Source organism: Acinonyx jubatus, chromosome C2, assembly GCF_027475565.1.
Source record: "Acinonyx jubatus isolate Ajub_Pintada_27869175 chromosome C2, VMU_Ajub_asm_v1.0, whole genome shotgun sequence".
NCBI lineage: Eukaryota > Metazoa > Chordata > Mammalia > Carnivora > Felidae > Acinonyx > Acinonyx jubatus.
The window spans coordinates 119,990,790-120,006,184 of NC_069384.1; the positions used below are offsets into that span (position 1 = coordinate 119,990,790).

Consider the following 15,395-nt stretch of genomic DNA (forward strand, 5'->3'; position numbering starts at 1 on the left):
ATCACAGACTATAACTTGAAGTCACCGATGTTTCTGACAAGTTCTAATACATGAGCTAGTATGAGCAGGATTCTGGTATTTCAATAAAAATAGGATCCCTAGGTATTTGGAACCTTGCTTGTTCCTCTTTATTAACCTCAAACTCTTCTGGAGTCGCAGGGGCTACATTTTACAGAGGTTCATTTAGAAATGAAAAGAGGGCTGCTGCAGCACTAATGGGGAAACACCCTAGCTGCTCTCGTTGTGGGCACAAGCTACCCACTAACCCGGTCTTTGGTGCTGTTACTTTATATTTTCTAGAGAATTCAGCATGGCACAACATGGTCAAATCCTAACATCCAGACGGACCGCACTAAAGGTCAAACTATAGGGCAGGCTAATGTGTAGGACCTGAGTAACCAGAAAAGCTCTGATGCCAACATTTTGAGAAAAGTAGAACACAGGATACTTTAAAAAGTCTAGGGGCACCTGAGTGGCTCAGTTGGTTAAGTGTCCAACTTCGGCTCAGGTCATGATCTCACAGCCCATGAGTTTGAGCCCCAGGCTCAGAGCCTGGAGCCTCTTTTGGATTCTGTGTCTCCCTCTCTCTGCCCCTCCCCGACTCGTGCTGTCTTTTCCTGAGAAATAAACATTAAAAAAAAATTTTTTTTTTTTTTTTTAAAGTCTAACATAGGCTGAAAAAGTCAGCTCTAAACAACTTACCTAGACAGGAGGGGAATATATTCCTGTATACCAGACGTACCTGGCTATCGGGAATGAAGGAATCCTGCATGGTGCCTCCACTCTGTAGGTCCTCAAAACAAGTCTGTTGAATGAATAAGCAAATTAAGGACCATAGTGCATCAAAAATCAGCTTAGTTAAGTGCAAGAAAAGAATCTGAGCTCTTTCCAGATTGCTTTATTCTTTTTTGTTCCTGAGGAGTTCTCAAATTTGCTATTCCCTTACTAACAGGTAAGGTATAATAATTTTAAACAAGCAGAATTCTGAAACCAGTAAGAAAGTGAGGTCTCACAAAGAATAGACAGGCTTCTTGTAATTTATTTGAGTTATTTCCAAGCGACAGTTACAAAAGTTTTTAATTTTTATTAATACTCTTGATAAGAAAATAAAATTTAAATAAAAATACATTCTCAACAATACAACATGGTTACACAAATTCACTACATTAAGTTTTGATAACTTATATTTTCAAACTGGACACTGTAAAAACCAATATTTACTAGCAACATATTAATTTCCAAGTTAATAAAAATGGAAGCCAATAACATCAGTCATGACAGGTAATTTAACTCTAGAATGAGTCCTGTATTTTTCACATACTGTAAGGACACCTAAAAGGCTTTGTAGCATTGTCATTACAGGATGTACCGTTAGAACAAATTAAAGGTGCTTTTACTAAAAAAAAAAAAAAAAAAAAAAGCAAAAAGAAAAAGAAAAAAGTCTGTTCTCTAAAACCTGGCACTAATGAGTCTATGAATGAAATCAGGCTTCAGAAACAAACAAAAGCCATATCATTCATCACTTTTCTTTTATGATAAGGGAAAACCTAGTTTTGACACTTAGCCATTACCCGTGATATTAAAACATACTTCTTTGGCAAATAAAATCATTCAACTTGATACATTAATATTCCTGGGAGTAAAAAACTTTGCTATTGCCATCATCTTACTAAATTACTATTAAAAAACCAAACTAAAAAAACCCCAGAACAAACAATAACAACAGATCGCCAAAATTGCAACTGATGAAAATGGCTAAACTAAGAACCAGAACTGGCATTTATGGCAAGGGTTTTTCCAAATCATCCTTTTCTGTCCTTCTAGGCGTTTTCAGGTTTTTAGGGTGAAGTGAGCTGCCATGTAGTTTTCAAGTGTGGAAAAGGCAGAGAAAGCACATCACATAGCAGAAACTAAAGTACTCCTAAGTAACAACAGAGGGAAGAGGCCCTTGGAAGCAAGTACCTAGGTTATCCTAAGATCCTACTGACATGGTCTTTTATTTCAGAAGACTTTTAAAGAAAATTAATTTAATTTCACATTACTTCTGTTTAGGCTGTGCCAAACCGGTTAATTCCAGTCAAACAAGGTGTTTAAAAGTGTCCTGTGAAAAAAAATAACTATATGACTGAACTCTTCCCTTCAAATTCAGAGTCATGTATTCACACACAGCCTTGGTCCCTTTGATAATGCCATAATCTTTAAAAACCACCATAATAGGGGATTTGATATCAGAAATATTAAAAAAATATTTCTTTTGCCTTGAAGAACTAGCAGAGGGCTAAAACAGCCACTGGAGAGTAACAAGTGGTAATTGGCAATGCTCACATGTCCTTTTCAGGTAGACATCTCAGAGACTCTTAAAAGGACATTTCAATCTGAATGAAATTCAACAATGAGAAATTTATTAAATGGTTAAATTCTTTCACATTGATAAATCAGTGTAATTTATGGAATATACAAGCTCATAAAATTTAAAGGAATCTTTCAAATTTGTCTTTAAAATGGGCCAGGAATAAACCTACCATAATGGAGACTAGGACTGATTCTTAAATAAAACCAAATGATTTTAACAAGTCATTGAGAGAAAGACATTGGTCAGTTATAATCATTTATGGAACGACTTTGATTGTGTGCCAATGGTCTTTAAAAAAATTCCCTAGTAATAATATAATTTAAAAACAACTACTCACCAATAACGTAACTGGCAAAGTATATCCTGAAGTTTAGCTTATGCTCAGGAAAACAAAAAAAGCACTACTAGCTAGACTTACATTGATAAGTCACAGTTTTAAACAGAAATATGTAAATACTCCAAGGTTCAAGGTACCACATTTAGAAAATGATTTAAATTTAAAAAGACAGAATAAGAGTACCATGGTTTTTAATACTGATGAAGCAATTTGTATCCCTCTTAACTTCAAGGAAGCAACTTGCTTCAAATGCTTATATACAATTATGGTTTTTAGGATAAAAGTAAATCATTACGGAAAAACAGAATTAAAACAGTTGCTTGCCCACACTCCTTTTGGCTAGCAGGCAATAAGAAAACAGCAATGAAATATAAACATTTTCAGGAAAGCACTATTTCTAGACTTAAACACTGATCATTCAACTGATCATAAAGATTAGATACCACAGAGTATCTAAAGTATAATCTGGGGCAGCCCAGATTATTAAAGTGCGCCGAGTGACTGTTCTCGAGTTAGCTCCCAACCTCACACTAGGAGGAGGGTGTCCTGGTGGTGGCCCTTATGATAATAATGCGGAGTAACGGGTGAAGTCAAGGGATTTTCCTACCACCGTCTTTCACCGTTTCCTGTCTCTTCTTTTTCAGAAGAGACGTCCTTACAAGTCATATTAACTCGAACTCTCAAATCAAGAAAATGAGTACCTGATATTTAAAACAACCACAAAAATTTAGTGATCTCATTGTATTTCATCTGCCATCACTCATCCCAAATGTAAACAAGATGCACAAAACAGTATATGTTCTCTGATTCCTCCTGTCTGGGTTCTGTTTACATCTTTAAATAGGCAAAAGGATCCACCAACCTTCAAGGATGCTCTGGCAGTTTTCTAAAGTCCCTAATGTAATCTGTAATGACTAACAGACAAAAGGAAAAATCTCTTTTTTTTTTCTTTTTTGAAGAGGGAGGGTCTAGATGAATTAAATGGAAAGCTCTGAATTGTCATGGATTGGGATTCTCTAGTAAAACACAACACTGGCAGTATAGAGCAGGCACTAATGGTAGTGAAAGTCCACAGAACATGGAGTGTTACAAGAAGAGATGGTCTCTTGCTATGGAGGAGTTCTTTTGTTACAAAGCTTCTTTAGGAAGATTCTTTCTATTAAAAACAAGTTGCAGATGCATGGCTTTTGACACGTAAGATATGAAGGGAATCTTGAATTTCAAATTCTCTAGTAATGCATCAATACCAGGATTCCCAGTTACTTTCAATTATTAAATACAACGTGAATGCAGGTGACACTGAAGCCAATGTTCATTCTTAAATACTAAGAACAAAATACATGATGAATTGAAAAACTCCAACAAAAACAGTATTTTCCAGTTCTTCTGAATCAATTGGTCACACTCTAAGATGTTTTTCCTACAATTGGATTTTCCCTAAAAAATAAAAGAAAACCATTTTTCAAAAGTCAGAAAATGTAACACTTTAAAAAGTGACAAATTATCTCATAGTATCCATTAAGTATAATTTTCCCCTGATAATCTCTCATGTCAAGGCTTATTTCATTAATTCAACAAGTATTTACTGATCACCTTTTAAATGTAAGGCACTATTCTAGAAGCTATGGATACAGTAGTGAACAAAATAGACAAAACCCTGCTCTCACACAGCTTACTTTCTGGCATAGGGAAAGTAAAACAAACAAGGAAGATATTTAGTACAAGAGAGACTGGCATTTTTTAATAGAGAAAAATAAAGCTGGGAAAAGATACAGTGTGTGTGTCGGAGGGGATAGGTACTATTTAAGAAGGGTGGTCAAGCATTGGCTAGAACCTCAGATGGAAATTTCCAGGGACTCCAAGAAAACTTGTTTTAGCACTGTTGGAAGAGAGCCAATTACACTAACATAGAAAAGACAGGATTCAGTTAAGCATCTGAATATTGATCTTGGTTCAGGTCTTGATCTCAGGGTTGTGAGTTCAAGCCCCTCATCATTGGGGGCATGGAGCCTACTTAAAAAAACAAACAAACAAAAAAAGGATGCGGATAGTTACGATAACCTTTCTAATGTACTGAGCCTTCTATCCAGGGAGAACAAAAACATTTACATCTGTCAAACTGTTTTTATTGTTCATAAATCAAAGATGTAATTAATAATCACATTATTTAAAAAAAATTATTTTGAGAAAGAAAGAATGTGTGCAGGGGAGAGGCAGAGGGAGGGAGCGAAGAAGGGAGGGAGAGAGAGGGAGACAGAGAGAGGGAGGGAGAGGGAGAGAGGAAGGGAGGGAGGGAGGGAGAGAGGGAGAGGGAGAGGGAGAGGGAGAGGGAGAGGGAGAGGGAGAGAGAGAGCGCGCGCGTGAATGCGAATGAATGAATCCCAAGCAGGCCCTGCACTTTCAGCATGGAGCCCAATGTGGGCCTTGATCTCATAAACTGTGAGATTATGACCTGAGCTGAAATCATCAGATGCTTAACTGACTAAGCCAGCCAGGTGCCCCAATAATCAAGTAATTTTTAAAGAATACTTCAAATGGTGGCACAAGGATTCAAAGCTCCCTCACTAATCAGCTGTATGACCCTGGGCAAAGCACTTAACTTCCCTGAGCCTCAGTGTCTCTAGCTATGAAATGGGAATATAACCATGGCTGATGCGAGGATGAGTGGGAGAGTGCACAGTGTGGCAAATACTCATTTGCTGGTCTAAGAACCATCCTCTCCTCTTCACCTCTGTGTGAACATGACTCTGATTCTAAGTGCTGGTACTGTGCAGACCTGTGTCCCAGGGAAAGCGGTGGGGGGTAACTTTAGATAAGGTTCTTTCTTCTTTGTGAGAAGGAAACAGGTCTTTCTGCCTCTGGATATTATATAAAAATAGTGAACTACTGCAACTCATCTGTGACCGTAAGAGGACAAGCTTGAGGAGGACGGAAACCATCCTGCTGAGGATGGGTTGGTGGCTGGATAGCCCTTGATGACAGTGCTGAGTTGCTGAACTAACCAGCCATGGAAGTCAGGACTTTATTTGTGAGGTAGAAACATGTCCTTTTGGTTAAGCCACATCAATGGGGATTCTAAAAACAATCTAAGTGATAGGATATAAAATATAAAACTCTGTATACATAATATACAGCGCTTAGCAGTGGACTAAGCTTCTAATAAAATGTTAGTTGTTGCTGTTGTTATCCATGGTAATATCCACCTACATCTGAGATGAGTCCAAAGAATCAACTATAAAATACTTCTAGCATTTTCACAGCTGTTTTTTTTTTTTTTAGTACTTAGTATGTATAAGGCACTGTCAGAGATATTAAGAAGGAAGAGGAATAGTAAAAACAAAACAAAAACTACTAAGTATTCAATTTAATGGAATAATTAATTTTAACATTAAAAGTGGTGATAAAGTACAGCACCAACATAAAGAAACAATACCAGAACTACAAAGACAAAGATCACTGTGTGAGTGGACAGGGGAACTTAACACACAAGAGAAAGGTTCTGAGCTGGGTCCTGAAAGATGAAGGTAGGCGGGAGGCCTGCACGTCAGTTGTACATACCTAGTAGTAGTTGGAATCTCAGACAATGTTTATTTATTTTTTTAATATGAAATTTATTGTCAAATTGGTTTCCCTACAACACCCAGTGCTCATCCCAACAGGCGCCCTCCTCAGTGCCCATCCCCCACTTTCCCCTCTGCCCCACCCCCCATCAACCCTCAGTTTAGTCTCAGTTTTCAAGAGTCTCTTACGGTCAAACAATGTTTAAAAATGTGTTTAGAGTATCTTAAAAATACTTACTTGCTCCCATATTTTGCACTAGTTGATCTTTTCTTCCTATACTTTTCATGAGGTTCATCTAGCTTCTCTATGATGCTTTTAATTTGCTTAATTGTCTTAAAGGTTGTTACAGAATCCTCAATTACAAAGTTAGAATAATCATCAGGCTCTTTCTGTGGTCCTTGATAGACTGCTATAGTTCCACAAGCCTCTACAAGGAGCAGTAAAATCTCTGATCAGAAAACTAAATTCCACAAATGTAATTTTTAGAATACATAAGAACTTTTCAAGTTTTTCAAGCTGGGAAGATTTCCCACTGGAAATGCACAGATAACCCAGATACTTTCGAACAACACATATATGCAAAAACAGTACTTTCATGAGTATCTATGAAAAACGCCCACTTGAGAGTTTATCAATGTTCATATAAGTAATATTTTGGTAAAGCTAGGGGTATTTTCAATTTTAAGACAATGCCAAAGCAATTATATCAGTAACTGGTAATGAAGGATCATGGGTTATATAAAAATATTTTAATTGTACATTTACCTTCCATTTTCTGCAGCTTAAGTAAACTGAGGGTAAAAAGGGAATAAATTCTTTCTGTTTCTCTGTCTTCATCAATATCTATTTGGATGTCTGCAGGGACACCTCTATGGTAAAAAATGAAATTAAAGACATTGAAAAATTTCACTTTGTTAACATGCTGAAAACTTTTGGTGGCTTGAGACTAGAAAACAGAACCACAGAACTTTGCAGAACCTCAGCAATCTAGTCTCATCTGATAATCTAATAAAATGGGGCCATGAGAGCTTTGGTCATTATGCAACTCTAATCCAAATCCAATCTAAAGAGAAATCATTTTCATAACACCTATGCTTCAGCACAAAAGCAATATATTACTTCTTAAGTCGACACAGCTACCTACGATGGCTGTTCCATGCAATCAGAAAGAGAATGCTAAGTCCTTCCTTGCTCAGGCTTGTGTATCTATTTTAAAATTGCCCATCCTGACCCCAATTTTTTGACCTGGGCCAAACACTGGAGAAAATTTTCACCACCCCAAGAAGTGTATCCATGAGCACTCCCCAAATCTCCCTCCTTCTAGCCTGTCACAACCACTAAATTATTTTCTGTGTCTATAAATTTACCTACTCTGGATACACTATACAAATGCCATCATATAGTATATGGCCTGTGTCTGGCTTCTTTCACTTAGCATGTTTTCAAGGTCCATCCATGTTGCAGCATGTATCAGTACTTCCTTCTACTTTATGGCAGAATTTTTCTTTCTGTCCATATACCACACTTGAAACATTGCTTTTTTTAATAAGAAAGAAACTTACGCAGTACATGGCTTGCAGCCCAGAGCGTTTTCACTGGTCTCCAGACAGCAGAGCCAGTTTCCATTGAGATACGCAGAGGGATGATAAAAACTGAGCCTGTTCTGATTGCATCGGCTGACCCTGCAGAGTACGTCTATCCATTCATTAGCTTCTACACAATTATTTGCCTGGACATAGAGCGGTTTCTCCATATGTATTACTTGGAACATCTTCATAAGCAATTAAGATAAAAAGTTAGTAACAGAGTCTAAAAACCAACACAGTACAAACAGAAAAAGTTATGTAAAAGAAATATAGTTTGCTTGGCTAGATAACTACTATTCAGGTAGCTTATGAATTGTTATTTTCTTTTTTTTATTTATATATATATTTTTTAACATTCATTTATTTTTGAGAGAGACAGTGTGAGCAGGGCAGGGGCAGAGAGAGACAGAGAGAGACAGAGAGAGAAAGAGAGAGACAGAGACAGACAGACAGAATCTGAAGCAGGCTCTAGGCTCTGAGCTCTCAGCATAGAGCCCAATGAGGGGTCGAACTCACGAGCCACAAGATCATGACCTGAGCAGAAGGCAGACACTTAACTGACTGAGCCACCCAGACACCCCATGAATTGTTACTTTTCAAGTAAGTTAGTTCCAAGGACAATCTGAGTCACGTGGTACTAAGTAGTACCACAGAATATAATTTTTAGAAGCCACACATGTCCAAAGAATGAACTCTATCATATAAACACTAATAAAGGGAGGGAAATGCAGATGGAGGAAAAAGTATGAGTAAGGGCAAAGCAGTGGGGAAATACAGAGAAACAGGAAATCATCCTGACGGGTTTGAGTACACAGTATATACTGAGTGGTTGCAGGAGATAAGATTGCACAGATTGGGACTATATTATTAAAGACTTGAATGTCAAAAAAAAAAAAAAAAAGACTTGAATGTCAAGTTGAGAGGTCAGATTAGGCACGTACTGAGAAAGTACCTTTAATAGGCTAGACAGACTATATAAGGCATCAACAATAATGGACAATTTATTTATTTAAAAATATTTTTTATTTGGGGCGCCTGGGTGGCTCAGTCGGTTGTGTCCAACTCTTGATTTTGGCTTAGGTAGTGATCTCAGAGTTCGTGAGTTCGAGCCCTGCATCAGGCTCTGCACTTTCAGTGCAGAGTCTGCTTGGAATCCTCTCTCTTCCTCTCTTTTGGCTCCTCACTTGCTTGTACTCTCTCTAAAAGATAAACTTTAAAAAATGTTTTTTATTTGAATACAATGGACACATGATGTTCCATTAGTTTCAGGAGCAATAATGGACAATTTTAAGACACAGTTCTAGCCAGCAATTATAAAATACTAATGATTAATGGCAAAAATAAAAACAATCTCTTAAAAATTTTCAACCAATACATTTAAAACTTTAAAAATAATATTTATGTAACTTACATTTTTCTTGTTGAAAGAGCTCTCTTCCAGTTTTTCTACAGCAAGAATGTTTTTCACTGGAATTGTATAAATTGCATCTTTGCCTAAATTATTAATAAAAGTAGAACAAGATTAAAATAATTTCCATCAGAATTATGTGAGAGGTTAAATCTGTGAAGTTTAAGCTCATCCTCGTCATAGCAGGAATATAATCTGAAGGTTTCTGAATGATACACATTTAAGTATTCTTTGTTTTATGGAACAGATGAATTTTGCTTGTTTTCTATAAAGTGACTTCCTCTTTACTTTTTTCAATATAAAGTTTTAAAAATTTTTACGGAAAAATGTGGGAAGAAATTTGATCTCAATGTAGAAAATTGAAATGTTAATATCTTTTGAAACAATTATATGGGGGCTGAAAAAATATTATACTTAGCAGTAGAGGCCTGCTCAAAACTTGCCCAGACATGGAATTTTCTTTCAGGGAGTTCTCACATAGGGAGTGACTCAGACTGTTCCTAAGTAGATTTTTCTGTTTTAATAGTGTAATATTTAAGGGGTTGACCCTGAAAACTATGATTGAAATTGAAAAATTGTTCATTACTATCATATACTGGCTGGTCAGATGACTAGAACTACCAAATTTACTCTAAGAGATATAGGGAACAAGAGTAAAGTTTTTATTTGGAAGAGTGAATCCTTCACCTAATTTAAGAATTTGGAAATCTGAGTTTGCTAAAGGAGCTCCATTATAACATATCATGATGATATGATGTATTTTCGATTTATAATTTACCAGAATAGACACTATCTCATATATTTATAGAAACTATAAGCAAATATAGTTATGACTTTTCCTGGCCATTCTGTAATGTTGTTCTTAGTAAAATCAAAGCTTTGCTTTTATTCTCACAGAGTTTAATGACATATGTATTTAAGTGCTGGAGGTTAAGACCTTTACACTTTGTACTGGTCCATGGATTAATGTACAGCTTTCTAATCAAAGACAGCTATTTGGTTAATAAAGGTTAACCTAAAATATTTGCAGAGAGGTTAACCTAAAATATTTGTTAAGCCTGGTTGCTGGTGTAAAATCCAAAATTTGTGTAATTCAAGCAGATGTGATGTAACATTTTTTTAAAAAGATAAAGTTACTTAATTCAACTATCATACATTTAATGCCTACTATATACCAGACACTGTTCTAACCACTTTGGATACAGTAGTAAACAGAATATCTAAGACCCCTAATGAAGTCTGCGCTTAGGTCTAGAAAGACTGGTAGAAGACAAATATTAGGTCGAGATAAATGTTACAATGAAAATAACCTGAGGTGATATACTAGAAAGCAATTGGGAAGTGACTTTAAATTGGGTAGTTAAGGAAAACTTTTCTCAGAAAACATTTAAATTCAACAAATACAAATCATAAGCGCAAGAGAAAATAAGAAAAGACTATCAGCAGTTTCCTGGAAGCAGACAAGATCAAATTTATGGCAGCGGGGGGGGAGGGGAGGGGGGAGAGCGTAAACTGAAGGAAGCCACAGCCCGAACCAGATGAAGGAAAAGACATCTGCAAAAGTAGTAGTTAGAAGAGAGCTTCAAGCCAGAGTCAAGGGACACAGACAGCTGGGGACTGGAGACACAAGGATGGACGGACACACACACACACACACCCCCACACACACACACTCAGACATACATGGAGAGGATTAATAGGTAAGCTGCATCTGGGAGAGCTCCCCCTCCTTCAGACTGTACTAAGCAGCAGTCAACAGGGGTGCATGTTCCAGGCTCTAGCAGTAATGATGCCTACTGGGGCTGCAACCACAGTACTATGTCACAGGTAGTCGCTGACCCTCAGAGGGAAGGAGAGCATCCACACCAGGACACAAGCACCCGCAGCCTTGCCCCTTGGCAGCTTGTCCTGTACTTCCCTCACAATCATTGGCAGGAGGCTACTGAACACTCAAGCAGATGAACAGACTGTAAAAACATAAAGATGAGGAAATCACCAAAAAGATCACCAAACAATGAGGAAAATCAGCACCCTGAAGGAGACACACAGACGCAACAAAGAGGATAACATTTAAGGAAATGAAGGGTATAATAAATTTCCTTTGGGTACTGATCTACATGGGGTAGCACCATAGAAATTACAGATAATTTTATATTTTTGCAGGAAGTTTCTATCTTTAGATTTATTTTATACATAAAGCATTCACACACCCTGGAATTAATTGCTGGATTTGTTCATTTCTGGGCAAATTATAACAGCATTTGTAGAGAAAACACATTGCTCCCAGGCACACATACTATCATGATGTCGTTAGAGTTAACTTCATAGTTAGCAATATTAACTGAAATGAATTGCAAGCTGAATTAGTAAAAGAGGAGATTTCACTGAGGGCTCTCCAAAAATACAGTACAAAAGAACAAAGACACAAAAAATTAAAAGAAGAGCCATGATGGACAGATTTAGAAGTTTCAATACCTGATAAGAATTCCAGAAGCAGAACAGAAAGAGTGTTCCGGAGAAAATTACCAATGGAAATGTCCCAGAGATAAAAATAGCAATCTTCAGACTGAAAGGACCCAAGTGCTGAGCAGGATGGAAAGAAAAAGACCATTACCTCATACTAGGGAGTCAAATATTAGAACTTGAAGACTAAAGAAAGTCCTAAAAGTTTCTAGGGAGAAGAATCAAGACAGAACCAGATTGATATCAAAATTCTCACCAGCAAAAATGTAAACTAGGAAACCATTAAGTAGTATCTTCAAAGTTCTGAGGGAAAATTTTAAATCCAGTCTCACTATCATTGAAGAGTAAGGGTAAAATACATTGTTTAATACTCAAAGACCCAGAACAATTATCAGCCATAAGCCTATTGAAATAATTCTTTGAGGAAGCACTCCTGCAAAATAAAAAATAAATGCAGGAAAAGGCAAATATGTTATGCAAGAAATATTGCTGGGTAAAGTAATCAGCAAAACTGTTAAGCATGGATAGAAAACATTAAAATGTAACATATAAAGTTAAAAGAAAAATGAGAACCTGGTATTACATTTTGGATGACTTCACTAGGGAGTCATTAGCTTTCCCATTAGTTTGGGAAAATAATGAATTGAAAGCATCCTACGGTTCTTTTCCTGAGTGGGGACTTTGATTAACTGTAGACCTTAAGATAAACATGGAAGTTTAAATTTGTCTGTTAACAACTGCAGAGTTGAAATATGATGCCCAAATTCTCTCATGAGACAGAGTGTACGAGCATGCAATCAAGAACGTGCGTGGGCCTGATTATTACAATAAAAAGGCAGGAAAAGGAAAATAAACCCAATAAGCAGAAAAGCCTAGTAAACAGAAAGCACAAAACAAAGCAGTAATCATAATAATCGTAATAAATGTTAGTGCATTAAGTTTCCCTATTAGATGAATGAAACCCGGTTTCAGTTAAAATCTCCATTATTTCTACCAAAAAGAGTTACCATATGACTCATCAATTCCATCTCTACGTATACACACACCCAAGAGAATAAAAAACATATGTCCATACAAATGTTCACAGCAGAATTGCTCATAATAGTAAAAAATTGGGAACAATCTAAATGTCCAACTTATTAATGGATAAACAAGATTTGGCTTATATCCATACAATGGATTTAGTCATAAAAGGAACAAAGCACTGACTCAGCCTATATCATTGATGAGCTTAGAAAACATTATGCTAAGTGAAAAAAGTCAGTCACAAAAGGTTATATATTTTATGAGTCCATTTATATGAAATCCCCAGCACAGGCAAATCCATAGACACAGAAAGTAAACAGACAGTTGTTAGGAGCTGGGAGAAGGGAGGAATGATGAGTGACTTCTAATGGGCACAGAGTTTCCTTCTGGGGTGATGAAAATGCCCCAGAATTCATGATCTTACAACTTTGTGAATACGACAAAAAAAGCTTGCTGAGATTTGGAGTAGCACTGTGTTAAAATCAAGATGAACTGGAGAGGTAAATTTGAGAAGTGACTTCTTAAAAAATACTGAATCTTCCAGTTCACAAACATGATGTAGGTCTCCTTTATGTCTTCTTTATTTTATCTCAGTAATGTTCTATTGTTTTCAGTGCATAGGTCTTGTACTTCTTAGGTTAAATTTATTGCTAAATATTTTTTGGGGGAGGGGAGGAGGGGAGCTGCTACTGTAAATGGTATTTTTTTTATTAAGTTTTATTTATTCATTTTGAGAGAGGCAGAGCAGCAAGCGAGGGAAGTGCAGAGAAAGAAGGAGAGAGAGAATTCTAAGCAGGTTCCATGATGTTAGCACGCAACCTGATGTAGGGCTCGAACTCATGACCTGAGCCAAAACCAAGAGTCCAACGCTTAACCAACTGAGCCACCCAGACGCCCCTGTAAATGGTATTTTAAAGATTTCATTTTCTAGCAGTTTCCTTCTGGTTTATAGAAATACAATTGGTTTATATATATATGAATCTTGTATCTCAAGGCCTCCACTTACTGGTTCAAGTATTTGTTTTGAAGATTCCTTAGGATACCTATGTATGCCTTTTATTTTAATGTTTATTTCTTTTTTGAGAGACAGAGACAGAGAGACAGAGTGCGAGCGGAGGGGGAAGAGAGAGAGGGAGACACAGAATCTGAATTAGGTTCCAGGCTCTGAGCTGTCAGCACAAAGTCTGACATGGGGCTCGAACCCACAAACCAAACTGTGAGATCATGACCTGAGCCAAAGTTGGATGCTTAACCGACTGAAACACCCACCCACCCACCCCATTTTCTCCTTTAAAAATTTTTTTAAAACTTTTTTGAGAGAGAGAGAGAGAGAGAGCGTGCGTGCAATCATGAGCACACCAGTGGGGGAGGGGCAGAGAGAGGGAGACAGAATCCGAAGCATGCTCTACATTGTCAGCCTGACATGGGGCTCAAACTCATTAACTGTGAGATCATGACCTGAGCCAAAATCAAGAGCTGGACATTTAACTGAGTGAGCCACTCAGGTGTCCCTGCCTTCTTTCCCTTCCTTTTTTTTTTTTGGCCTTATTACATTACAATCTCATTGTGTTGTACAATCTTATTACAGCACAGTGTTGTAATTGTAATAATTGTAATTATTGATAAGGCTGTGTTTAAGCTATCATTTTGCTATTTTTTGTTTCATTTTGTTTTCTACCTACTCCATCTGATTTTTGCTCCATTGTTCTTCCTCTCCTGCCATCTTTGCTTATTTACTTTTTGGGTAAGGGAGAAAGGGTGGGCTATACTTTTTTTAAAAAAGGTTTTTGTTCTAGAGATTATAATATACAGCCTTAATTCATTACAGTCTACTTAAAATTATGTTGTCATTTCACATAAAATACAAAATCCTTGCAATAATTTAGTCTATCCCTTCCCTTTCTGCTACTCCTGTCCTATATCAAGATTTGTTATAAACTGCGTAATTTAGTGTTATAAATTTTGCATTAAACAATTGCTTTTTATTTATTTATTTTGAGAGAGAGCATGAGTGGGTGGGGAAAGGGGCAGAGAAAAAGGGGAGAGAGCATCCCAAACAGGCTCCATGGGGCTTGATCTCATGAACCACGAGATCATGATCTGAGCCGAAATTAAGAGTCAGACACTTAACCGACTGAGCCACCTAGTTGTCCATAAACAGTTGTTTTTTAAAGAAATTGAGAAAAGAGAAAAGACATTCTTACATTTAGCTACATATTTACCATTTCCAGTGCTCTTCATTCCTTCCTGCACATCTAAGTTTCCATGCGGTGTTATTTCGCCTCAGCCTGAAAATTTTCCTTTAGCATTCCTAGAATACAAAGCTGTTTGCAATGGAGTCTCCTGGCTTTCATCTACCCTAAAGGATATTTTCATTTTTAAAGGAAATTTTCGGGGCACCTGAGTGGCTCAGTTGGTTAAGCATCCGACTTCAGCTCAGGTCAGGATCTCACGGTTTGAGTATGAGCTCCACATGGGCTGCCTGCTGTCAGCAAAGAGCCTGCTTTGGAGTCTCTGTCCCCACTTCTCTCTGCCCCTCCCCTGCTCGTGTGCACTCTCTCTCAAAAACAAATAAACATTTTTAAAAAATAAAGGAAATTTTCACTACGATTCTAGGTTGAGAGCTTTTTTTCTCCAGCACTTTAAAGAGGTTATTATTCC

At 37.1% G+C, this 15,395-nt stretch overlaps 1 protein-coding gene across 3 annotated transcripts in view; it reads right to left on the minus strand.

Annotated features, from left to right (window-relative positions):
- Positions 1 to 1,021: 1,021 nt before the first annotated feature.
- Positions 1,022 to 15,395, minus strand: part of RASA2 (RAS p21 protein activator 2) — a 121,002-nt gene continuing 106,628 nt past the window's right edge. For all 3 annotated transcript variants that reach the window (XM_027061713.2, XM_027061711.2, XM_053221376.1), the window contains exons 20-24: positions 9,249 to 9,331; positions 7,814 to 8,022; positions 7,017 to 7,120; positions 6,489 to 6,678; positions 1,022 to 4,127 (exon numbers count right to left, since the gene is read on the minus strand). In XM_027061713.2, coding sequence (XP_026917514.2) covers positions 4,097 to 4,127; positions 6,489 to 6,678; positions 7,017 to 7,120; positions 7,814 to 8,022; positions 9,249 to 9,331 — 617 coding nt within the window. In that variant the 3' untranslated portion in view covers positions 1,022 to 4,096. The remainder of the gene's footprint in view (positions 4,128 to 6,488; positions 6,679 to 7,016; positions 7,121 to 7,813; positions 8,023 to 9,248; positions 9,332 to 15,395) is intronic.